The sequence below is a fragment of the Tinamus guttatus genome, unplaced genomic scaffold, assembly GCF_059628265.1.
Source record: "Tinamus guttatus ecotype Peru unplaced genomic scaffold, ASM5962826v1 Tinamus_guttatus_pri_ptg000116l, whole genome shotgun sequence".
NCBI lineage: Eukaryota > Metazoa > Chordata > Aves > Tinamiformes > Tinamidae > Tinamus > Tinamus guttatus.
In genome coordinates this window covers 1,071,974-1,096,434 of record NW_028288650.1, presented here as the reverse complement: position 1 = coordinate 1,096,434, position 24,461 = coordinate 1,071,974, and the positions used below count along the sequence as shown (strand labels likewise).

The 24,461-nt window shown below is 51.2% G+C and overlaps 1 protein-coding gene across 2 annotated transcripts in view; it reads right to left on the bottom strand.

Annotated features, from left to right (window-relative positions):
• Positions 1-602: 602 nt before the first annotated feature.
• Positions 603-24,461, bottom strand: part of SPRED2 (sprouty related EVH1 domain containing 2) — a 44,477-nt gene continuing 20,618 nt past the window's right edge. For both annotated transcript variants that reach the window (XM_088521274.1, XM_010214899.2), the window contains exons 2-6: positions 15,894-16,071; positions 14,441-14,609; positions 12,167-12,231; positions 1,846-1,995; positions 603-1,298 (exon numbers count right to left, since the gene is read on the bottom strand). In XM_088521274.1, the coding sequence (XP_088377400.1) occupies positions 648-1,298; positions 1,846-1,995; positions 12,167-12,231; positions 14,441-14,609; positions 15,894-16,071 (1,213 nt within the window). In that variant the 3' untranslated portion in view covers positions 603-647. The remainder of the gene's footprint in view (positions 1,299-1,845; positions 1,996-12,166; positions 12,232-14,440; positions 14,610-15,893; positions 16,072-24,461) is intronic.

Genomic DNA, 24,461 nt, shown 5'->3' with positions numbered 1-24,461 from the left:
TGCTTTCCGTTTAAGAACAGAGAAATAACTTAAAATGTTTGCTGAAGGAAATGACGATGGACTCTAAAAGAGAAACTGCAGCTTAGGTGGCTATTTTGGCTTGAAAACAGGACAAAAAAAAAAAAAAAAGGAAAGAAAACCAGTGACAGGAATACTGTGTTGTGGTACAGGTTTGTTACCAGTACACCCTCTATACACACAATCACCTGGCTGCAAGTTACAGCCTCTGCCGAGCACGGCTTCGCTCCGCGCCACCACCCCGCTCCAGGGCCCGCGGGCGCCGCGCGCGTCAGGCGGCACGGACACAACCCGGAGATGTTCCGCGATCCGCCGCCACTGCAAGCAGTTCTTTCCTCCAACTCATTCTAACTGGAACAGAAAAATAATAATATAAACATGTACAAGACAGTCTGTCTGATTACAGATTAATAATACAAAAGTCTATGCTGTAGATTAGTTAGTTAGAACACTTGATGAGCAAATCAACGCAGCGCGAGGCGCCGGCGAGCGCAGGTGGCGGGGTCGGCCCCGGCGGCGTCTCGGTGCTGCTGGGCACAGTGGCTGCATCCAAGTGCGGGATCCCGATGCTCCCGAAGCGACGTGTTCCTCGGACTCCAGGACAAACGTGGCGCCTGCCTCCTCCGTGGTCATCCCGCAGCTTTGTGTTTCCCACCACAGCACCTGCACATAACCCCACAGTGGTAACAAGCCCGAAGCGGCAAGTAACAGCACATACATGGAGCGATGAAAGACAAGGCGATAAGGGCCATCCACCGGAGGCAAAACATTTCATCACTGGTGTCGCATGAGCAAGGATCCGTGTAGTCTCCTTCTGGGTCGGACATACAGTGATAGAGCATCGTGTCCGCGCACCACATACAGCTCACTCGATGGATGCAAGTCTTGACGCGGTCCGGAGCATCCTGGCACTGCCCCCGCCGGTTCTCCTCGTGGTTGAACATGTCCCTGCAGTAGACGCAGCGCGATCGCTCGCCGTCTTCCTTCCGCCTGGGCTTGAACTTGACCGGTTGAGTCTTTATCACAGCACCCTTGATGTCTTCACCCAGGTCGAAGTCCGAGTTATCTATGTAAGGGTAGGTGTACTCGTGTTTGGAGGCCTCGCTTTTGGCAAAGCGCACGTAGGAGTCCACGTCGTCGGGATCGAAGCTCTTGCCTCGCGCCGGGGCATGGCGATAGTCCTCGTAGCCGGTCATCCAGATCTTTTCCCGAGGATTGATGCGCACGATCTCCTCGTCGTCATCGGGGAAGTTGACGTGCCGATAGGATCGTGGTACTGACTGTGGACGCAGGGAGAAGGCAGAAAACACACAAAAAAAAAATCAGTTATTGCACCAGGGATTCAACTTTGCATCACCTTCTGCTCATTGGCTTAACGAAAAGGCCGATATTCAGCGACCGTGTCCTCTTCCGTTTTGATCTAAGAACACGAGTGAATCAGTGCATGGGCACGGAGCGCCTCTCCATCCACGGGAGCAGGGTCAGGTTCTGCTTTCCCCATATTCCAGCGTGCTGAGAGAAAACAGGCCTGGAGCAACGGGCACAACCCGGGCACAAGGCAGTCACCAACTCCCGGGTGCATTGGGACCATCAGCAACCATGCAACCACCACAGAGCTGCCACAGTCTATTGCACAAATTACCAGGAAACATTAAATGCATTTATGTATGTATGAATGTATGTATAAATACCAAAAAAGCCTTTTAAAACTAGCTGAGGAGGAGGGGAGGAAGGCAGGGGATCTTCTGAAGGATGCTGGGGCACAGGATTTCTAGAGCCCGAGCTATGAGGACACAAACAGCCCTTCCACGAGCAGAGAGCGCTTACTTGTTCGAGATGGTAGTGGTCAGAGCTGTAATGGTCGTGCAGGTGGCTCCGAGTGCAAATTCTTCGGTGCTCGCAGGACGCCGGAGACGCCAGCGTCCGCACGGGCGGCTCCCTTTTCTGGGAGGAGTTGGAGGAGCTGTCTGTGGCGTACTGTGTTCGAGAGAAAGGGGACAGGGCTGTCACCGCTGCACCAAGGGGCTGCCCTGCTGCCCGCTGGCCTCGCGCGCACCGGCAACGCCTGGGGGGAAGCAGCTTCCTGGAGCCTCCCGTAAAACACCCGCAAGACGTGGATCTGCTGCCAGGCCACCAAAACTGCTGCCACCCGCATGGAGAAACGAGCTCCGGCCTGGCCGGCCGGGGACGGCCCCGCTTGGAGCGCTCGCACCCGCCGGGCCTGCCGCGCGCTCCAGGGCAAGCTCCTTTCGACGGCACAACGGCAAACCCTGCTCGTTTCGTTAACCCGCGGGAGCCCCAGGAGGTCGGGAAGTTCTTCCCATGCTCTTCTCCAAGCACTTGCTGGACTCCCTGTTTCCAAACAGGAGTTACCCTGTGTGAGGATGGAGAACAAGGCAGCCAAGTTCTCTGATGCCACCCAGGTAATCACGGGCATCAGTAAATGAAAGCTGGCCCTAAAATTCACTCAAGAATATCACAACGCTGGAGAAATGGATGGTAAAATACATATGTATATATGTATCGGCACACCCCAGAGAGCTGCAGGTGAGGAGAGCATCTCAATGTGACAGCGCTGCGCTCGGTGGCACCTCCCGATGCTCCCTAGCCCTCGCCGTCGCTCCAGGTCCCCTCTGCCGCCTCGGTGAGGACATTCCCGCCGTGGAAGCTTCAGGATGACGCAGCCCACAGGGCTGCTCCTGCATCACCCGCTCTGTCCGACCTGGGCACGAGAGGCCGGGCGGGAGCGACGTCCTCGCTGTCCTCCAGACACAAGGACACGGGGCGCTCGGCGACGCGGGCTCAAATGAGCTTCAAACGAACGGCAGGAAGCGCCTCTGACAGAGCCCGCAGTGACAGCCCGGTTCAAACAGCCACACGGAAGCGCTCGGAAGAAAATAAGTGGCCGGCGATCAAAGGCGCGAGGCCGGCTCCCTGAAAGGAGCTCTGTTCTCGGAGCAGCGCCCGACGGGAGCGCGGCCACGCGAAGAAAGGGAGCTCTAACCCCGCCGCGAGCCGGCTCCGCGGCCAGCTCCGCAGGGAGCGATGCTGCTCCCATGCAATGTGTTCACTGGTGCCATCGCATCGAGAGCTGCGCTTCCCCGACGGGAAAAGATGCTCCAAACCACGGAGCCGCTGGAAAAGAACCCGATTCCTTTACAGTTCCCAGGTTTTTTGAGGAGAAGCTCCTGAAAACGTGCTCAGCAGCCAGATGAAGGAATGAACCCAAACCCGAGGTTGCTGCAACAGCGAGTGCACTGTGAAACTCAGTTCTAACATTAACGTGGGAGTTTGGGGTGGTTGTATTAGGGCTCTTGGATGGCTACGGTGCTCACGCAGGCTTGTGATTTCACTGCCTGGGTAACAGAATCATTAAACACGACCATTTTTTTTCCGGAATGGGTGATACAAGTGAGCTCTACCTACCCCAAGGAGCACACGTACCGCGTGTTTGATACAGCAGCGCTGAGAAAAAGCACTGCGTTTCGACGTGCAAGCGATTGCGCTGTGACCACTAGATGAAAAAGAACAGGTATCCTTCTTTTCCCCTCAGATTTTAAGAATAAAAATTAAAAAAAAAAGTCCTTAGTAAAGAAGATTACGTTAATCATTTAGTGCCGTTTACTTCTCCCTGAGACGGATTTGTTACACGAGAGCGGCTGGCTAATCAGGTGCCCACAAATCCCTCCGGGATAAGGATCTCGTCTGAAAGCAGATGCGGAAACCTCCACCCTCCCCTCTTTCCCGGCACCTGAACTGGCCTGGGGAAAATCCCCCCCCGGGATTTTAATGGTCACCCGAGGTGGGGAGGGCGAGGAGGAACGAAAGCATCAGGATGCTCAGCAAGTTATTTCACAAGGAACAGCCCTAAAAGCAACCCAAGAACTGTGTTATACTTGGGCCTTTCTAAAGCATGAGACGGTGGCTTGAGGGCTAAGTCAGATGTGTGGTAATAAACTTGCATCTTCGCAAAGACGTTAGCCCTAAATCACGAGCTCCCGGACGTCCCTCGGCTGCGTCCTGTCTCGTCTCCCAGCGCCCGCTTCCCGCTATCCGAGGAAACTAGAAAGGGAAACAATTTGCATTCCCACACCACCTCTAAGCGCCCTATGCATTTTGGATAGCCCGTCTGACAAGGCCACATCATTTAAATACCAAAAGAAGGAAAAAAAGTTCGCAATGGAGAATCCTTTTGCGTTTAGACTTCTGCCTCCTGGACAGAAGCTTTTAACTTGTCTTAAAAAAAAAAAAGGAATCCACAAAAGAAAATGCTTTTGTCATATTTGTCTGTTTTATGCCACTCAGCACCCTTTTCCTGCAGCCCGGGATCTCCTTTAGGAAAGCAGCTTCCCCGGATGTTAGGGAAGCTCCGACGGCCGCAGTCCCCGTCCCCAAGAGCAAGTCCAAAGCAAAGCTTCACGTTTGATCCCATTCCAGCCCGGCTCCGGGACAAGCCGGCCGCGCGCAACTCTCACGAGAAGCACGGATCCGGATTTTCCAAACCAGAAGAGGGCTATAATTTCTCAAATTCTTGGACTGCTTCCTAGTCTCCATTTACACAAATACCAATTCTGAAGTGCAGAAGGCGAGCCAGTTTCCCTTTATTTTATTATTTAATTTATTTATTATTTTATTCTATATATTCTCTTTTATTTTATTTTATCCTACAAAGCAGCGAAGCTGAACCCGGGCTGCTCAACGCGGCGCGCGCTGGAACGACGGTGGCACCTCGGGCCGCTGCTCGGCACGATGGGAACAGATGGTGCCACATCAGGCACTGCTGAACCTCAGCTCTACTGTACAAATATTTCCAAGCAGGGGGAAATAAGATTAAGGAAAAAGGGAAAAAAAAAAAAGCTAACAAAAGCTAGATTAGCTGAGCTCAAAGAATTTGTGCAGCTAATCCATCATTAATGTCTTTGCTGTGCACAAATTAAACTCTTTAGCCTCTAAATTCAGGGGCACACGCCTCGTGTGTAATGCCCTTAATTACCCATAGGGACCAAACCCGCTAAACGCAGCCTCCCCGCAGCAGACGGGGAGGATATTTTAAGGCTCAGCGAGGGGTCATTTATTCACACAGTTCTGAGCGTCCCCACTATTTTTGCTGGAATCCGGCACCAAAATAGAACCCAACAGCTGATGCAAACTTTTAGCAAACCCTCTTTGCAGGCGCTGCAGATATGCCAGGCTTTGCTTAAAAAATGCAGCGGCGCTTGTGCATTCCGGGCTTTCTGCTGGGCAGCGAGGGCCAGAGCCAGATGAAGCTGCCGTCGCTTCTGCTTTGGCTTCCAGGAGACCTTTGCAAGGAGCAGATCCTTGGCAAAGGGGTCGTTCAAGCACACGCAGAGGGGAAATCAGGTGTTAAAGCAGAGAAAATACGGAAGAAAAAACCCCAATAAACTCCGTTTTAGGTGCTGGAGCAAGAGAAAAGGGGCAGAATGAGCATAAAACCACACCAAGCTAGAGCACAGGCCCCAGCGCTTCCGAGTGCTGGCCAGACACAGCTCTAAGGAAACTTCCCTCCCGGCACAAGATCGGATTTCGGCTTCCTGCAGGATGTATCCCATTCCCGCTGCAGAACCAACGGTGTTTGTAGCAGGGAATGGGATGGAGCCAGAAAAGACACTACAAAAAATGGTCTTTGGGGAAAGGACAAGAGAAAATTCTTACCCTCGGTGAAGCAGCTCCACGCGTCCAGATTGCTGCTATGATTAGCTAAGCAAGAACTACGTGACAGCGAGACCCGCAGGAGCGCAGTCTAGATATTATCTACTGAATAATTTGTCACTGCACTACAGATGCTCCTTGTCTTTCTTCACACATACACCCCAAGTGGTACAAGGCCTCCGGAGGCTGTTATTTCCAGAAAAGGGCTATTTTTTACTTATTTTTTATTCGCATTACTGCAGTAAAACGTCTCACTGTTTCTTTTGGGTCTAGCTTTTTGTGAGTAAAAAGCTGAAGCATTTTTTTTGGTGGCCCTGTCTTTGCAAAGGACTCAGAAATCCAACTATTGCATGTAGTATACCAGGTACAGTCTGGCTAAGATAAAAAGAAAAGAAAGAAAAAGAAAGAAAATGAGAGAAAATAGTTTTAAAGCCCTAAAGTGAAATGGCAACAAAGCAACCGAAGCTCTGTGCATTCAGGAATTGAGCTGAACTGCTTATTCTTGCTCACTTGGAGCAAAAACCTGCCTTACCCACCAGAAATGAACCTGAAAACAAAAAATATTACATAAATTTTGGGAAAAAAAAGAAAAAGAAAAGAAAAAAAATAAAGCTTCTTTCTAGCAACTTGTTATCTTAAGTCTCAGTTCATCTTAGTTCTTCAGGTCATTTACATCTCATGAATCTGTAATATTCTTGGGGATAAACAAATCTGATGCAATATGTATATTCCAAGCTTCCACACCACAATAATCTTCATAATTTATTCTATCCACACAGCAAGCTGCGAGAGAAAAAGGGCAATTTATAGGCTGAAGTAGATCATCATTATCCCTTCAATTTTGCAAAACTAAAGGAAATAGCAGCTACCACCCCAGATCACAGCGATCACAGCTCTGCCTCAGCAGCAGCCCTGCTCGATGGCAAGTATAGCCTGCTTGCATTGGCAGAAACAGCAAGAAAATAAACAGCAAAATTCCTGATGTACCCTAAAAGAAACAGGAGCTTCCAAAGAAAAAGAAGAAACTCAACATGGTAAAACGTGATGACCGGAAACCAGCTTTACAATCAACTTTCCCTCCTGAAAAACCTCTCTGGGTGTTGCTATCCACTCCCACCAGCTGACACCAGGTTGCTATGGGCAGAGTGAGTTAAGATAAAAAAGTTAAGATAAAAAGGATTTAAACAAGCCTAGTTTTAAAATGTATGGATATTCAGGGCCTTTTCCCTGTTCTGGTGCCAGCTACCTCTGCTTCTCCTCCTGGTAGGAAAACAGGAAGAATCCGACATATTCCAGCTGATGCCATGTGCGTTTGAAATTCTTCTTTGCAAATATATATATATATTAATCTGCAGAACGTGAGCGCCCAGGTTGGGTGAACCCTTTGTGATGCCTGCACAACCCCGGCACCTGCAGCCATGGCCATCCCCTCGTGTCTTTGCTTGGCTGCACAGGACAAGGTGGATTCTCTGGAGATGACAACAGCATCCCGGCTCCCGCAAGGACCTCGCTCTTCCAAAAGACAGTTTTGCTTCCAGGTGCTGTGTCTGCATCCCAAGAAAAGGGCAATTGCCAACTCCTGCTCACCCATGAAAGGAGTCTTGGGAACGACGGCTTCTCTACTCGCAGCACCGCTGTTCTTGGTGGATTCTTGGGATGAGAGATGCTCCAACCCTACATAGAGCTTACAGGAATCTGCAAACATATTCCAAACATCTATCCAATTTACAATATATTCAAAATTGGACTGGCTTTCTACATATCTACTTTAAAGAGCTACAGCCATTCTTTAAAAGAACCATCTGAATGTGAAACAACCAAGCCAGCAAGAAGCTAGATTTAGTGTTTATCTAACTAACATAAATCTTACAAATTTTAATAGTGAGGCTGCAACACACTTGAGGCCCACATGGGAGATGAAAGTAGGGAAAAGGTTTCATGGCAAGGCAGCGGGGAGAAATCTGCTTTTTTAATTATGAAACTGTTAAGAGACGCGAGGAAGAGTGCAACATTAACAGCTGCTGCAATCTGCGGATCTGCAGGGAATGGGCAATTGTGTCTGAGGCTTGAAGGACCCTCGGCAGCCTCCAAACCTCCCACCAGCTACGTCCCCACGCGCGTGAGCACACGCTCGTGCCTAGCACGAGGCCTCAGGGGGGAAGGATACCCCCAAACACACAGCTTGGTGCTGCAAACACCCGTCCGACGCATCCCGTTGCAAGCCACGTGTAAATCCGACCGCAGGGATTCCTGTTTCCCAGAAAAGCGAGGTGCAGCTAGAAGGAAAACGGTGCCAGCAGCAGCAAGATGGGTCCACGTCACCTTAGTGAAGCAGGGACCTATTTCCCCCATCTCGAAGCTGGAGAACAGAGGCTGACACTGGAGACACAGAAGAAACAGCGGGTCGAGGGCCGCAAAACCTAAACCTGCAGCTCAGACGCTCTTTCTTCCACTAGATATTGTGGATCCTCTAGCTGGAAAATTCTCTGATTTTTCTCAAAAATTAGTATTTTTAAACTTAACGATTAATTAGATGAAACAACGATCACTGCAACACGTGCCTCAAACTTCTTGCTTTCCCCCTCGCTTTGCTGCTGAGGGAGAAGGGCACGGCAGCCGCTCCGGGGCCCGCAAAGCCGGCCCGACACGGGAGCTGGGCTCTTCCTGCCCGTGGGTGTCTTCTCGTTAGCACTAAAGCAGGCAGAAAACGGAGGATATATCTGAAAAACACATGGGCGACGTTTCAAAAGGGACGTCTCTGCTTTTCCGATGGCTCGCTCCGAGGGCCCGCGGCCGGCACGCCGCAGCTCTGGAAGACATTGACCTTTCCTTCCTTGGACTCAATTCATGTTTTTCACTTCACGGGATTATTAGCTCTAATTGAAAGTAAAAGTGTAGATTAAGGGAAAGTTCAGCCCAAGAACTCAATTACATGGCAAATTTTGTGGCTGAGGACCTACGGAATATATTTGTTCCCTATTAAACATTATTTCTGGAATGAATGTTAATTAAAGAAGCCTGAAGATGCAGGCTAGATTGATGCAGATGAACAGAGCAGTCTCAGGCCGTTGCAAAGACAGTGTTTCCCCCAGTGGAGGCAGAACGGATGGCGAGTCTTACTCAGATTGCATCTCTTGAGAGGACGATTTATAATGTACAAGACAGGAGAAATTTATTTGCTAACATATGGAAAACATTTATGGGCTCTACTGAGGATCTGGAATTAAAGAAACACAACTATGTATTGTTAAAACTTCTAAATGGAGATTGCGTTTTAGAAATAAGTGTGTTTTCCCTGAAGTCAGTGACTTTTGTTTCTATACGCTTTTGTTTCCTGCTGTTACAGCTTTCCCAACAGAGGTTTGGGTCAGTTTGGTAACTACAGGTCTGCTCCACCGAAAGATGTTAGATGGCAAAGTCCTGTTTTCTGAAGACACAACCTGCATTGCAGAGCGACAGCCACCAACGCGTGCCGCAGTGACGGGCAGGGCAGCGCTGCCTCCGCCAGCCGCAGCCTCGCGGCATTCCCGCTTGTCCCTGGCACTTCGGAGCCCGAGGGAGAGCCCTCGTTCTGGGGCAAAACTCCCCTTTCTGGGCGCAAACAGCCTGCACGGCTGCTGGGTCCCCCGGCAGAGCTGTGTGCTAGGTTACAAACGACAAAACAGATGACACGGGAGTTATGTGCACAAAAACAGGATGGTAGCAAAGTTATCCACACCAGGGAGAGCACAAAAACCCTGTTTCCATCAAAACCAGCAGGAATATCACAGCCAGGGGTTAAACGCAACATGGGAATTTGGTTAAGCTGATGCTTTGCCAGTGCCAACACAGATGCACGCTATAAAATTGGGCAGGGGGATTCGGTAAAGCCGGACGAGAAATGTGGAATTTGGGCTCGTGGTGCCTGAAGAGACTTGAAATGTCCTCCAGGAGAGGCCAGGCCTTGGAGCAAACATGGGAGAGACGGGAGAGACGGGAGAGACGGGAGAGACGGGAGAGACGGGAGAGACGGGAGAGACGGGAGAGACGGGAGAGACGGGAGAGACGGGAGAGACGGGAGAGACGGGAGAGACGGGAGCGCAGCAGCCGCAGTGATTTTCAGAGAGGCAAAAAGGGCCAAGCAAATGACTCAATCCTGCAGATGCTTCTGAAAATCCTGCTGCACGCAGCCTGGTTTATTCCTGCATGTGTGGGAGAGGGGGAGGATTGTGAAGGTGCTAATAAACACTGGAAGAAATAAAAAGGATGAATGTACTGGGTCTCCAAAACAGGAAAAAAAAAAAAAAAAGAAGAAAAAAAGAAAAACCCAACCCTCAGGAGTCTGTTGCTGTGTCTGGGGAAGGGTGTACAGGGGAGTTTACAAATGGTGGTAGCAGAGGCTGCATGCAAGGGTGACCAGATGGGCTGCTATGCACAAGCGAAAAAAGTGCAAGAAAGAATAAAACTGAAGAGGAAAAAAAACCCACATCTCTATCAATCTTTCTCATTTTAATAACCCTCTGCATTACAGCATGTTATTTTTGGCTTCAGAAGATTTCAAGCTCCACCATCACACACCAGGATTCCCAGATCAATGGGTATCAGGAACTTCAAAGAGCTTAAAGGTTGTAACGAAAAAGCAGGAGAAAAAAAAAAAAAAAAAAAAAAAAAAAGGGAGAAGACAGATAGATCAGGGGGGGAAAAAAATGCTCCTAAAAGCACAGGTCTGATTTTTGGAGGGTTCCAACGTGCCCGGCGGCTTGCCCGGCACCACCAGGTGAAGCAGCACCACCGGCTAAGTGAGCCTCAACCCTGCGGGTCACCCGAAAGGACCAGAACCGGAGCTTCTTGGTGCACGAATCACTCGAGTTTGAGGGCAGGACAGTGCTCGGGGAGCGGGTTGTGCCTCCTTGTGCGAGGGGAGCCCCTGCAGCACAGCCGCGCGCGGGGGTTATCCGTCACCCCGCTGGGGTCAGTCGGAGGGGAGCGCAACGGCAGCGCCTGGGTTCCAACCAGCACCCGACCGCGCAACGCGACTCCGGGAGGACACCCGGGCACAGCGCAGCTCCCCGCGCGCCCGCGGGCTCCGCTCGAGTAAAAATAGCCCGTCCCATTTCCGTGTTCCCCTTCGAGCGGCTATTTTCACTGCTGCAGCGCGAGCACTTCCATGCCCGGCCCTGCGGGCACACGTGTCCATGGCTCCTCTGGTGGCAGCGCGGAGCCCCGGCCACTTTGGGGACACAACCGCACAGAACGGCCGAGCGCCCCGGCGGGGCCTCCCCCGCGCCGTCCTGTCCCGGCGCCTGTAAATCCCGGCTGGCAGGTAGTTGGGAAGCAGCTGCTAATGATAGTTTCGCTCCGGAGCACAGGAAGTCACCTTTTAACCCGGCCTGCTGTTGTTTGTCCCCGAGCGGTGACAAAGGAACAGATGCGGACAACAGGCCGGACAGCAGGAGGAGCGGAGCGGCTGGAAGCGCCGCTGGAAACCTGCCCGCAGCGCGGCCCGTGGGCCAGGCCAGCCCCCTCCCCAAAACACCTTTCGCCGCCGCTCCTTCCCCCTTGCAGAGACACTTTTGCATCTGCTGCGGGTGCCTGGTTTTGCACGCCCCGATCCTCGCGGCCCCGGGGAGGAAAAGGCAGAGAGGAAGGTTCTGAGCGAGCCCGTAGCTGTGCAAGGCAGCGCCCGGGCACCGCTGCTGACCCTCAGCAGGACATCCTGCCTCAGCCCTCCTGCTGTGCGCCCCGCGGTGCCAGGACAGCTCAGCGCGCACGCTCTGTCACCGGGGCCGAGCACGGGCACTTAATAAAGAGCTCGGTGCCACAAACTCCCTTTTTCCTGCTTTTCCTGCTGCGCTCCCCTCCGACGCAGCCGCAGGTTTTGGTCTGCGTGTTTCTGCAGCGGGCAGCACTGCAGGGACAGCATCTCCCATGCCAGGAAAGCTCCCACACGTGTTTTAGGCACTGCCACAAACTACACCCGGGTCGCTTGCTCCTAGCTTGCTCCCGCTCCAGGTGCTGCCAAGCACACAGGTTGCGCACGACTGTTCGTTCCTCCAGCTGGAGGACCCACATCGTGCACAACCTTCCGAGCTGGTTTCTGTCACTACCACAAAGGCAACTCCTCCAAGTTTTCTTTCCCTCAGCATGCTCCTGGGAAGCAGTCACCTATTCCAGTTTGTGGGAAGCTTCTAAGGACAAGAAAGGGAGGAGGAGAGGGGTGTAAGCACCACTCGGACTAGGTCATATTATTATTTGCTCAGGTCTAGCCCCGGGCACATCTGCTCTGCTCCTCACGTGACGACAGGAAGCCAACAGAAACCCAACGCTCTTGCTATAGGTGAAAGGCAGGCAGAAGTTTACCTTCTGCAGAGGACACACTTCCATTAAACAAAACACGCCCCTTGGCCAAACACGACTGAGGCCGGAAGCCAATTCCGAGCAGTAAAAAGAGCCCTTTCAAAGCCGGCCGCGGAGGAGACGTCGCGTGCGCCGTACTTACCGTGAAGACATCGTCGTCACCGACCTCTGCCTCGTTGTGAAGCGTGGACGATGACGTCGTGGATCCTAGGAAGAAACAGCTTTGTAAAAACAGGACATTTCTGTGCAACCTTGTTTCGGGGCTTCCTGAGGCTGGTGCATTTGTATTCCGAGCACTTCTGCATGCCTGGAGCACAACTCCTTTCTGCCTCAACTCAATAGCGGCAGCAAAGAGCACCGAGTGAATGGCTGAAATTAAGGATGAAAAAATCCTCTAGTGCTAGCGGGGTTGGAAAGGTAAAATCTGAAAGTGCTTCTTGACATGCAACTGTGCGGCTGCCAATGCTAATTAACAATGTTAAAAATAGCAATTAACATTTCCAATTACAGAACACTTTCATTTCTGAGGAATGATAAAGCTCCATACTAATCAGTGCTTGAGACCAGATCCTCAGCTGTCAAGAAATGGTATGTAAGTTATTTTTCAGTTGAAAATGTATGTTCCTTAAAATTAGGGAAAGAAATTACTTTACACCTAAAAATAAAGCTCCTTTTGAAGGGGAAGTGTTAGGTTGCTTTTTTCTTCTTGTAATTTAGGAAGTAAGTAAATATTCTAAAGGTCTTCTCTCTTATCAGCTGTTCCTCAGAGAACCCTCTTTCCCTGGGGAAGCAAAGCATTTAAAAAGATCTGAAATCTGTGAATCCATAAGCAAGAGTGAAATACCGAGCTGAAGTTCTGATTATCTACATGACAACTACCTGGGAAAGCAGGAAACTATCCAGAGACCCTCCCTCTAGCCTCCTTTAACACTACATTTTTTTAATAGGAGGATATTGAAACTTTGGGTTTTTTGTTTGTTTGTCTGCTTTCTTTTGAAGTGCATGCATTTATAATTTAAAACCTACAACCCTCTGATAAGTGCAATCCATGGGGCTGCAAAGGAAGTTTCGAGCAGCAAGAAAAAGGTAAAAACCCCAAAGTTAGGGGAAAAAAAATGACCAAAGCCCATTGTTGCACTGAATCCCAGCTGGGATGTGCTCAAGCAAAGCAACGTTATCACCTTCATTCTGGAAAATACTTTAATAATGTGCTTTAGATAAGGCTAACGGCACTAGTCCCGGCTGCTCTCGGTTGCTTGCCATGAAGATGTGCGGAGCTAAGGGTGAAAACCCACTTAAGCTGTAAGCAACCTGAAAACCTTCACACCGTTTGCTGTGTCAAATTCAAAATAAAAATAAGATCCAGGCTCTCTGTACAGAGCTGCGCAGGATTACTGTGCTTGTGCACAAAACCCGGACGCTTCCGATACTACAAGAAGCAAAGCAGGGGCCGTCAATACAGATGTGGTGATTTTGAGGTGTCTGCAATATGGAAAGAGGCTGGAGAGGTGCAGAGCTGAAGTCACCACACACGAGCATGTCCCAAACCCGGCGACAGCCCCATGAAACGTTGCACGGCCCATGGCCTGGCAGCAAACATGGCCCTTTGCACGACTCCGAGGGCTTCCCATGTCTAAGGGGCACCAAGCAAGCAGGGGTCCTGGCCACCACCACTTTGGGCTGGCAACAAGCGTATGCACAACCAGCTGCGAGGCTCTTTCTGATCGATAAGGTGTTAAAATTAGGTCAGGGCATCCAAAACCCTCGGCTGCCTAACAAAGCAAAGGAAGCTTAATGCTAATACCTGAAAGCTAATTGTTACCTATCAAAATATCCCGGTCATGCAGGGTGAGGAGGAGAACGGCGACAGACTGCTTGGGTCTTCCTGTAGAGTGCTTAAAAAAGGAGCAAAAGGACCCATGAAAGCAGAAGTACTGAACTAGAGCAGCATCAAGATTGCTTGGCTGCCACGAAATGAGGAAAGGAAAGATTTATGAGGACTTCAAAGCACAGGCAATGCAAGCGCATTTTTCACAGAATTAAAAGAAAAAAAAGAACAAAAGCAACAAACAAACAAACAAACAACCCTCCGACAGTCTTCAAGGACTACCATCTGACTAAGCGGCCCAGACAAAAGCAATTACTGTAACAACAAACAAAACAAAGTTTTATTCAGGCCTGTGCAGGAATTCGTACTTTGAATTTAACAAACTGGGTAAAAAAGAGATTCTGCTCCACGTGGGGGCCCGAAGAGCCCAGCGTGTCTTTTAAGCTGGGGTTGCTTGTGTGGAAAGCGGGTCTGCCGAAAAGGCACCGAGGGGCTGGAGAACGGCGGAGGGACGCGATCGTGATGGACAGGATGGGTGGGATGGGAGGATTCGCGGCCTCGCGCAGCCAGCCCTCCGCTCGCCCCTACCTTCGATGAGGTCCTCGATGGCCTTGCGCACGCCCCTGTCGAAGGCGCGCGCGTCGGCGGGGCTCTGGAAGGTCAGCCCGAATTTGCGGTTGTCCACTCGCCAGTGGTGGAAGGTGGGGTTGGCCTTGGTGTAGACCAGGTCCTTCTTCACGAAGCACTCCAGCACCACCTGCGAGGGCGCGCGCCCGAGAGAAGCCGCGTTAGCGTCCCCGCGCCGCGGCCCTGCCACCGCCGCCTCGCCGGGCGCCTCCGGTGTCGCCTTCCAACGGCCCGGGAGCAGCTCTGCCACCAAAGCGTGATGAGGGTGGATGGTGGCACCACCAGCACTTTAGCACCCGTTGGGTCGGGCCTTGTTCGCCTCCCACCAGCCCACACCAACCAAGCAGGCCACAGCCCGGTGCTTGGCTAGAGGGAGAACCTCCTTGCTCCGCTATCCCACTCCACAGGGGGGACATTTGTCCTCCGACAGCGGGTCTGGGAGGCTCTGTCACCTCCCCACCTTCCCTCCTCTTCCTCCTCGTCCTCCCCGAGTGCTCGTTTCCAATGCTGCCGTGCTGAACGCCGGCCCGAGCACTCCTAGGGGACATGGAGGCCTGGGGAGAGTGGGGACACTTCGCTAGTCTTACCGCCTTGCTCAAAAAGCGTAAGCTGGGTTCATAAAAAACACCCAAAGAAAAGCATCCTGAACAACAGCATGGTGCAAACACAAGCTGTGCTGGAAACAGCTTGGAAACACCAGTCCTTGGGAAAGCAGGATCATTTCCGTCTCAACTGGGACAGGTCTTTTGCTGCCCCGGCACTGGGCAGCACGAGCCCGTGCAAGCAGCTCTTGCCAGGCAATGCCACGAGCAAATTTCGGAAGGATCACATGTGTGAAACCGGGCAAGAAAACGTAACATCCACCGCGGTCTCGAGACATGGAGAAGAGGCTTCGTTAATTCAATCTGTGCAAGAAAGTGCCCTTTTTTTAGCAAACCAGCTACCCAAAGTGAGTGCGTCAATTCATGAGACGACTCGTCCTCGCGTCCTCCCTCTGCGAGCTCCAACCCTGAATAGCAGGCGGCATAAATTATTCATCGCCGTTTTTCAAGGCTGGCGCTGCATTGCTCAGCGCAATGTGACTGCCTCTAGGAGTCTTCACACTCCATTCACTGAGCACAGACCCCTGACACGTCTTCCAAAAACATGGGGCATCAAAAAAGGGGGTCTTTGCACAGCGATGTGGGACATTTACCTGCGACTCCCAGGTGGCAGCACGACAACCTAGATAGCAAGAGATGACAATTCAATAACCTTCTGGAGGCACGTGGGATTGTTTTGTCCAACCTGGCACTGTTTTCAGATGCCTTTTTTTAATAATGATAAAGAAAAACTTGCGCAAGAACACAATAGTATCAGATATGGGGTAATTCTCACTATAAGAACAGACAAAAGTTGAAATAGGTTCTATTACCAGTTTGTCTTTCTGCCTTTCACCATGGATTAGAAATCCACTTCTTCCATTGCCCTCTGGGTACGTGACCTTGCAGACGCCAACTCTACTGAGACCGCCTCCTTCTTGCGGCAACCATCCGCCACTGGAGTCATCTCGGGTCATGACCACGGCTTTGACTCGCACAATATAGCTGTCACTGCAACAGTAACAAAACAGAACAAAACCTTTTGTGAGGATCATGCGGGCGCATCCCAGCGCTTCTCTTTTTTAAGGCAGCACCGACCGGGATCCCGAGGTGTACGCAGAGTTTCTGCTGGGAATAGCGGGCCCACCTCCGCGACGGATGGTCTTTATCGTTCCCTGGGAAGGAAGCCGCTAAGCAGCAGGACAGCTCAGATGGGTATCCAAATATCCAAGTGGAAATCGGATCGCTAACAGCCCAGAAGCCCCTTCCCTCATGCCGTTTGGGATGCGGACCTACAGGATGGCGCGAGCCTTGCAGCATTCCCTAAACACCCCTGTGCCTTGCAGAGAAGGAACATGAGTTAGACTCAATGATCTTGAAGGTCTTTTCCATCCCAAATGACTCTATGATTCCCTGAGTGCTGGACTGCAGCAGTCCGGCCGTCCCCAGCGTTTTGGCCAGGGGGAGCTTCTCCAAGCAGCCCAGGGCAAAGCATTTCAAGGCTTCTGCCATTGAATTAGCAATGACATAATTATTGAAAACAATGCTCAGGAATTCCTCCACACCCGGGACGCTTGTTTTCCTTGCAGGAAAGCAGCACGTGCATCTCCACCTGGTGCAGATGCAGGCGGCTCAGGCTTTGGGACCACAGCGCGGCTCTAAAGCAGCTTGGTCAGTTCTTCTGTGCGGCAGCAAAGGCAGCACATCACAACCGTGCATGAAACTCTGCTGGAAGCAACTGAGGGACCTGAAGATGACCCAGGTGACTGGACAATAAATGGGGTGAAAAAAAGCACGTGCACACAAAGGCACCTCAGTGTCCTGAGCAGGCCAAACGGAGGAAGAACCCAAGAAACATGCACGCTCCCACCAACACCAGACCCCAGCAGAAGAATAAGAGGCATAAAACAAGAGCTAAACAAAGGTGAAGACTGACAGCACTTCTTCCCAAAGGCTTCATTTGCTTTCCTGGAAATTTTAGCTGCGTAAGTCCATCAGCTGTCATCAGAAGTCCCTGAAAAGCAGCCCTAATTTTGGCATTAAACTATGGATCTGTGGGGAAGGCCACTGGTGTGCTAAGCAAACGGCCCAAGGAGAGACGTCCCCCGAACCAAGAGAAAAGCTCCAGGAGCCCAAGAACCCGCTCACTCCAACCGAGGGGCCTGCAGCACCACGGGGAAGGCAGCCAAGGGCTCCCTCCCCTCCACTTCCCAAGCCACGGCACGTCTTTGGAAGGGGCCCCACCACTGCCGGGATGGGACGTCCTTCCTCGTCACAGCTCCCTGTCCTCGGTGTCCCATGGGGACATCTCCAGCAAGGAGGGTGCACTTTGGTGTGGGACATCCACCAAAGCCAAGCACCTCACACACGACTGGCCTCGAGCAAACAGCTTGGTCCTTCCCTTGGCCTCAGAGCTGCTCACGCTCCTGCTGGCTCTTCTGCGCTGAGAAACAGCAAAATCCCTTTTTCCTCCTCAAACAGCCACCGAGTCCCGCTCTGGACAAACTGCCTCTTGTTGTGGAACGTTATTTTGCACCTCCATTACAATCCAAGCCCGAATGATTATTTCTCTAATATGATCACAATTTATTAGCTAAGAAATCAGCCGCACAGATCCTAATTCACGGTACGCAGATGGCAAAGCATGTTGAATAAACAGGACACACATTGCTCTTCCCCTATTTAACACCCCCCACACACTTGAAATCCTTTCAAAAAATTCAAAATAGGCTTCAGACATACTCCAAATACTCTCTCATTTAGTCCTTAACCTTCTGCTTAAGGATTCACAATTCATCCTTCCTAATTAAAGTCATCAGAGTAACCTGGATCAGACACACCGACACCTTCCTTTAGCCCTCACAGCAAAGTGGGCCTGGACAAATAAAAAAGAGGAAAATCCTTTGGGCTCCCTCGCCAGGATTTCTGGTGGGCAAACCACTAACGAGAAGAAAGGCACTTATTGGAGACATGCCCCAAAACGGGCCTTATCTCTGTTTCAGACTAAGGTTGCACAGGCCTAAGGGATGGAGGTAATCACCAGGTTTTTCAGAGTATTTTTGCTCTGAGTTCTTAGAACACCCTCCTGGTAAAGGAAACAAGACAAGTGTGCTTACAAACGAGTGCAGTTATAGTCTCATTCTCTAACTAAAAATCATTTCCAAATTTCACCTGTGGCAACTCTAATCTCTTGGCTTCCAGATACACAGAATTAAGCAAATTACCGCAGCTAATTTCCTGCTGTGCCAAAATTGAGCTGCTTCCATCCAGGGCAATTTTTGTTCTCTTCCCCCATGTACTTTTTCCATGTGTTCTTTAAAGATTAGCAACTAACAGATAAACACGAGAAAGCTAACTATATCTTGCTGCCCCAACCTTTTTCTTCTCCAAAGCTCCTATTTGGGCTTGTTCTCATATTAACTCCATTCACTGCCTTCTGGAGAACTTCCAGGAAACACCAAGCTCTTCTCTGAAGCAGGAGCAACTAAATACAAAAGCCATCCATGCAAACGCACAGTTTCTTCTCCTGCCATGTTTGAATATTACCTTTTGCAATGCAGCTTCCCGTGGGATTTATCATACCCTTGTACAACAGCACTTGCAGCCTTTGGCTTCCCCACAGGTAACGCTGCAAGACATCTTCAGCCACTTTGTTAAGGAATCAGCAACAACTCGGCACGTTTTTGATTTCTACTTATTATTTGCATGCTTCTTCCAGCCCTCAGTGATTTCCCTAGGCTTGTAGTTGAACACTGGTGGCCACCTAGGTATGAAATTCAGGCTCTTCAACTACCACCCCTGCCGTTTATAGCCCTGTGGCAGCAGCGCACGGAGCCGTAAGGATTTTCTTGCCCTGTTCCTGCTGGTATCTCAACCTACAGCTCTTTTCTAACCTCCATGTGTCCAACAGCTGCGTGACTAGCTGGGACCTCTGCTAGTGGAAAAGGCAGATGTCACCAAATGAAGTGACTCAGTCCTGCTTTGGCATCATACTTAGGGTGAATTAGGCTGGTTGGGCTTGTTTAAGACACCTAGTTCAAGCTTTCCGAGTCTCCCCACCTGGGAGGCTGGAGTGGATGATCTCCAGAGGCCCATTGCAACTTCCACCATTCCCATTCCATGATTTTGAGAGATGAGAGAGCCCTGGGATTAGCCTTGGCAGCTGGATCTGCCTACAGCCAAGATAACTCACAGAGGGCTCGGAGGCTGCGGAAAGCAGGTCAGGAGCGGATTTTTTCTGACTGAAACACGGCAAGAAAAGCTAATTTCCTTCCTCCTGCCCCAGCAAGAAGTGCAGTCACCTCTGTGGCCCTGTTCCAAGAGGACCTTGCTCAGCAGCAGGGTTTACCTTTGGCCAGGTAGGCAGCGCTCCCAGTGCAACCCGCTGGCACGCCGCTCGGGATGACCAAAAGTCCCAGGGAGCTGCAGCCCGGGACAGCCCGCATGTCCCACCACAGCACTCATGTTTCCCAATGTGCTACGGACACGGAGGGACTTAGGAAGAAGGTTTTGTTTTTGTTTTAAAATCACCTTCATAATCGGTTGTGTCACAAGGGGCTGGGATGGAAGGTGCAAGCTGCATTTTCAAGGCTGCCCACCACTTCCCTTAATTTTACGGCAAAATCTTCTCTGCAGTCTCCATCCACAGCATGGAATAAGCAACGCCGCTCTCCCTCCCGCCGGTGCCGCCAGATAAACGCTTGGGAGGCATTCAAATCCTTCGGCGAGAGCTCCATATAAGGCCTGGGCTTCCTTAGCACGAGAGCTGTTTATTTTCTTTGTGATTTAACTTTATGGGAGTGCACAAAGGCTCTCACTAGCTGCAAGCCACCAAATCCCCCATCGCTCCGAGAAACCAACCCGCAAACCCCGCGGGCGGCGCGGAGGACCAGGGCAGCCTCAATTCAGAAGTGAGCCAACCTTGCTTAAATCAGGCCCCTTCCCAGCACCAGAAACGCTCATTAAGCATGTGAAAATATCTGATTCATTCCCATTAATGACATACTGATTGAAGGGAGATTAGATAACTGCAGGTCTTTCCCGGAGCTCAAGGCGAGCAGCTAAGAGCAGTAGCCTCAGCTCCCCTTGTTTTATTGCCTTCCAAAACTGCTCTAATCGTTGGGTTTACGGCCTGCACACCACGCACCTCATGCAAACCATGCTCTGAAACGGCACGCTTTGCCGTCCTAGCCCCCGCGACGTGTCGTAGGCAGCGTTAGGAGCCCCGGGAGCGCGTATCCGTATCCGTATCCGTGCGGCTCCTCCAGCTGCGTGGCAGCGCGCCAGCTCCTCCCAGGGCTGCTCCAGGTTGTTGTGGGCCGGTCCCACCCAGAGCAGAAAGCAGAATGAACCCGGGGAGCAAAGGTAGCGCTGCCGGCCGCAGCCTGCTCGCATTGGAAGCCAGCCCGAGCCCGTCAAAAATTATAGCCCCTGGGTGTGTATATGCATGCACACATATAAATATATATATATATATGCATACATGTGTGCATATGTAAAGGCATGCGTGGTCGCCTGTTCTGGAGGATACTGAGAATTTTCCTGTAAAAAAGTCGGTGAATGTTAATCTCTGTGATACCCAAATCATACCCGAAGATTGCCCATTTTTGAGAAGTTTTGTGTGTCCAAGAGACAGGCTACATTTAAAGGGGATAAAAGCGCTTTTTCTCCGGTGCACAACCAACACCTCCTTAACGCGGTCCGTGTTGCGCCCTGCGACCGATCTACAAGGAAACCACGCGGGGAAAACACCCAATGTGCACGGAGAGAGGGAGGGGAGGCCACCCCACCTCCCCGGAGGGCTGTTCTCACCCCACGGCCCCGCACGGCCCCGGGCGCTCGTGCCCACGGGGTCCCCGCCGGCAGCGGCACCGCTCGCGCTGCCCGCGTGTCAGCAGCCCCCGTGAGCCCCGCTGCGAGGACGAGCCCGGCCCGGGAGAGCTCCAGGCTCGCGCACCCATCGGTACCCAGGGCATTAAAAGCACTCGTATCTCACAGAGGGTTTCTCAACGGGCACAGCGCTCCCCATCAAAGTGTCACCGCTCTCGAAAGGCGCCGTCAGTCCGAGGCCAGCAGCTTTGCAAAGAAAGATCAGCTCTACCACATCCATCACCGCTTTCCTTCCTTTCTTACCCTGCTTCAAAGGCAGCAATTACAAATATCATATCTAAGGTGGTTTGGAGCTAAACAGCCCAAGAAGCAACTCTGCTTTTCCCCAACCCTCCAACATTTATTACTTTCCTTTCCATCTCCCTTAACATCTAAAACACATCCCAAAACCTTGACATTTCAGTAACACTTCTTAAGAGGTATAAATTATTCCCTAGCAAGGCAAATTGACCAAACACAAGCTTTCAAACTCTCACAATAAAACAGCCAACAACATCTTACTTCTTCTGGGCAGCCAACAACATCTTCCCTTCTTCTTCCTAAAATTTCACCATCATCGGTGCTAATTTCACCATCATCGGTGCTAATTTCACCATGATCATCTACACCTGTCACTGATTCTATAAACATTTACCGCTGGCCATCACCTGGTGACAAAGCAACAAGAAGGGCTTTTTGACTCCCCTTCTCCAAAACAAACACTTAACAAGTTTTAAAAAGCTGGGCTGTTGCCTTTAATGTGCATTCCTAGATCCCACTTTTAAGGAAAGAAGGGAAAGGAGGCAAGAGGCTCCCTGTGTGATGAGGGCAAGGGCTCCTCAGCTGGCCTTATCCACCGGGCCTGGGTGTTTAACCAACATGTGAGTAAGGTGGATGCATGTAAATTTAACCCCACGATTAGGGGGCATGACGTATCTTCAGCGAGAGGGAAGCGTTTCATAGCGTGGTCCGTGTTTCATCCCTGCACCCGGAAGAGACGGAATCTGATTTTGCCTGAGTGGCTGCTGGAATGACATTGCAGGAGCTCAATCCTGCAGCGCAGAGCACCTGCGTTTTGATGGAAACCATGAAGAGCTACGACTGCTCGAGCCCCTTTTCTTGACCTGATGCTTGGCTCTGGAAACCTCCAGTAAGAGTGAAATACCTGCAGGTTATGAACAGCACTTTTTCCTGTGTGACTGCACTTGCAGTTTAATAAGAAGAGCACTCTTTGAGTGCACCCCATCATGATGAAATAAAGTTTGGTATTTTGACACCATTTAGGTTTCTAGCAGGCTTGAAGCCTTCTCATTAAGTGACAACAAGAGAAAAAAGGCATCTGTGACACTCTGGCCAAACCTGATATTACATGGGAGCATGCAGGAACTCAAGGAAAACTCCTGGATTTCAGCAGGCGATGGTTCAGCTCACAAAGGCAGCACTGGCAAAGGAGGGGAGAGGAAACATCTAAGGGTCTTAACCTTGAACATTTTCCTTGGGCTCAGCTGTGTCATCACCCCTAGAACACAAAAATATTGCATCTGTAACTGACCTCTGATACAGTGAACGTCCAACCTATATATATGTATTTAATACAACACTGACAGCCAGCCTCTATGCGGATCCACCATTTCAGGGTTTACTCCTCACTCTCCAGAATTTCTTGCAATCCAAATACACCAACGTAGTTCAACATTCCTTCCTTTTATGAAGAAATTTTGACACCAAAACAGCCCTGCAGACAATTACTGCTTGGCTGTGCAGGGAGAACGGGCACCATGTCCTCTGTCCTGAAACCTCCTTCAGGTTGAGGGGAAAACCTTCTGTTCCTGGTCCAAGCTGCCTTTCTGCAGTGGGAAGAGCTGGGAAATGGTGGCAGGAGCAGCAGAAGGTGACATGTAAGGGAAATCCTAGGGGGTTTCAGCTTCAGCTCTGCAGTTTTGCATGATGCTGAACTGCACACGATTGGGAAAGCCAATTGCCCCAGGAGCCTGCATTTCAAAAGTCTGAAGGCAGGGTTAAAAAAATAAAGAAAAAAAAGAAAAAGGAAGAAAGGGATTCATTGCAACGATCCCACTCTCCATTATCCCCAGCTCTTCGGTAGCAGCAGCTGAGGGCCAAGAAAAGTGAAAAAAAGGCATAAATTCCAATGGACTGAAGATGTACTGCCATGCATGTGTGATAGGCCCCGTGTAGGTGTAGGCAGGATGTGAATAAGACCTGTGGGCAACGGGACTAGGAAAACTGCTCCGAGCCCCCAGCAGAAATCTGGTGTTTTTCTGTCTTTGATGCCCTCCTGGCTCTGGAGCAGCCCCAGGGAGAATAAAAGCTGGCCAAGTCCTCAGGGTCTGTCTGGAGGACCCAGCACATCTGGATTTGCCTGCAGCCCCGCGGGTCCTCGAAGAGCCGCTCATTGAGCCCCATAGTAGGAAAGATTAACAGTAGTTTTGTTGGTTTGTTTTCCAGAAGGGGAAGGGCTTCTCCAAAACAAAAAACCCGGGACACCTGCAACAATCCTGCCACCCACCTCCACATCTCCCTTAAACGCGAAGGCCGCGACGAACAAAGGAATCCTTTCACCAAAATGTTTGCTAAACATTTAAGCACGATTTTATTTAGATTACGAGAAACAGCCCTATCATATTTGCTCAAATGGGATTTCATAATCCCATAAATATTTCAGACCCTTCCAGGAAGCACATGGAAAAGCGGCTTTTGTGTGCGTGCGCGTGTGCATGCGTGCGTGTTTTTAACAACACAGACAAAAGCATCAGCTCCTGCGAGGAGGGGAACTTTTGCCGGGCGGTTCTGCCCTTCCCAGGCATGCACGGGCACGGCGAGCGGCAGGGCGCACACGGGAACGCCGCGCTCCCGGCCTCGGCGCGGGGGATCCGCGTCGCTTTGCTCTGCACCTCCCCAGGGGACAAGCGGGGGTTTCTCTGTGCCCCAAACCCAGCTGTGCGTGGCCGGGGAGGAGGAGAGGACCCCAGGGCAAGGGCTGCGGCTCGGCCGGTCCTCCGGAGCCTCCTCTCCTTGCAAGCCGGGACGTGGCCCTTCCCGCGGAGCGCTCGAGCGGAGCTCGGAGCCCCGGCGGGAGCAGATCCTCCCCTCGCACCCCCTGCACCCCAGCCTCGGCCTCGGGCGCGCGTTGCTGCAAGGGGCCACGCAAAAAGCAGGGGGCTCCCACGAAGCGCCCTCGCCAACGCTGCGCGCCTGCCTGGAACCGCATCTGGGGACACGGGCAAAACCCCAACGAAACCCACTGACAGCTCGGGGAGGAAGCGCTGTGCACCAATGCTGAAGGACAGGTCGAGATCGCTTGAAGGAGAAGCTTCAGCTCCATGGATTTTAAGGGATTTCCCAGGAAACTGGCTTAGTGCACAGCCAGTGCTGAATTAACAAGCAATTCTGCACCGGTACGTAGATTAGGTTACTATGAGCAGCATTGAAAGCACCTCTGTGACACATTCCTGAAACCGGGCTGGAAGGAGAGCTATAGAAATGGCAGCAAAAGTCATTACAGAAATACTTAC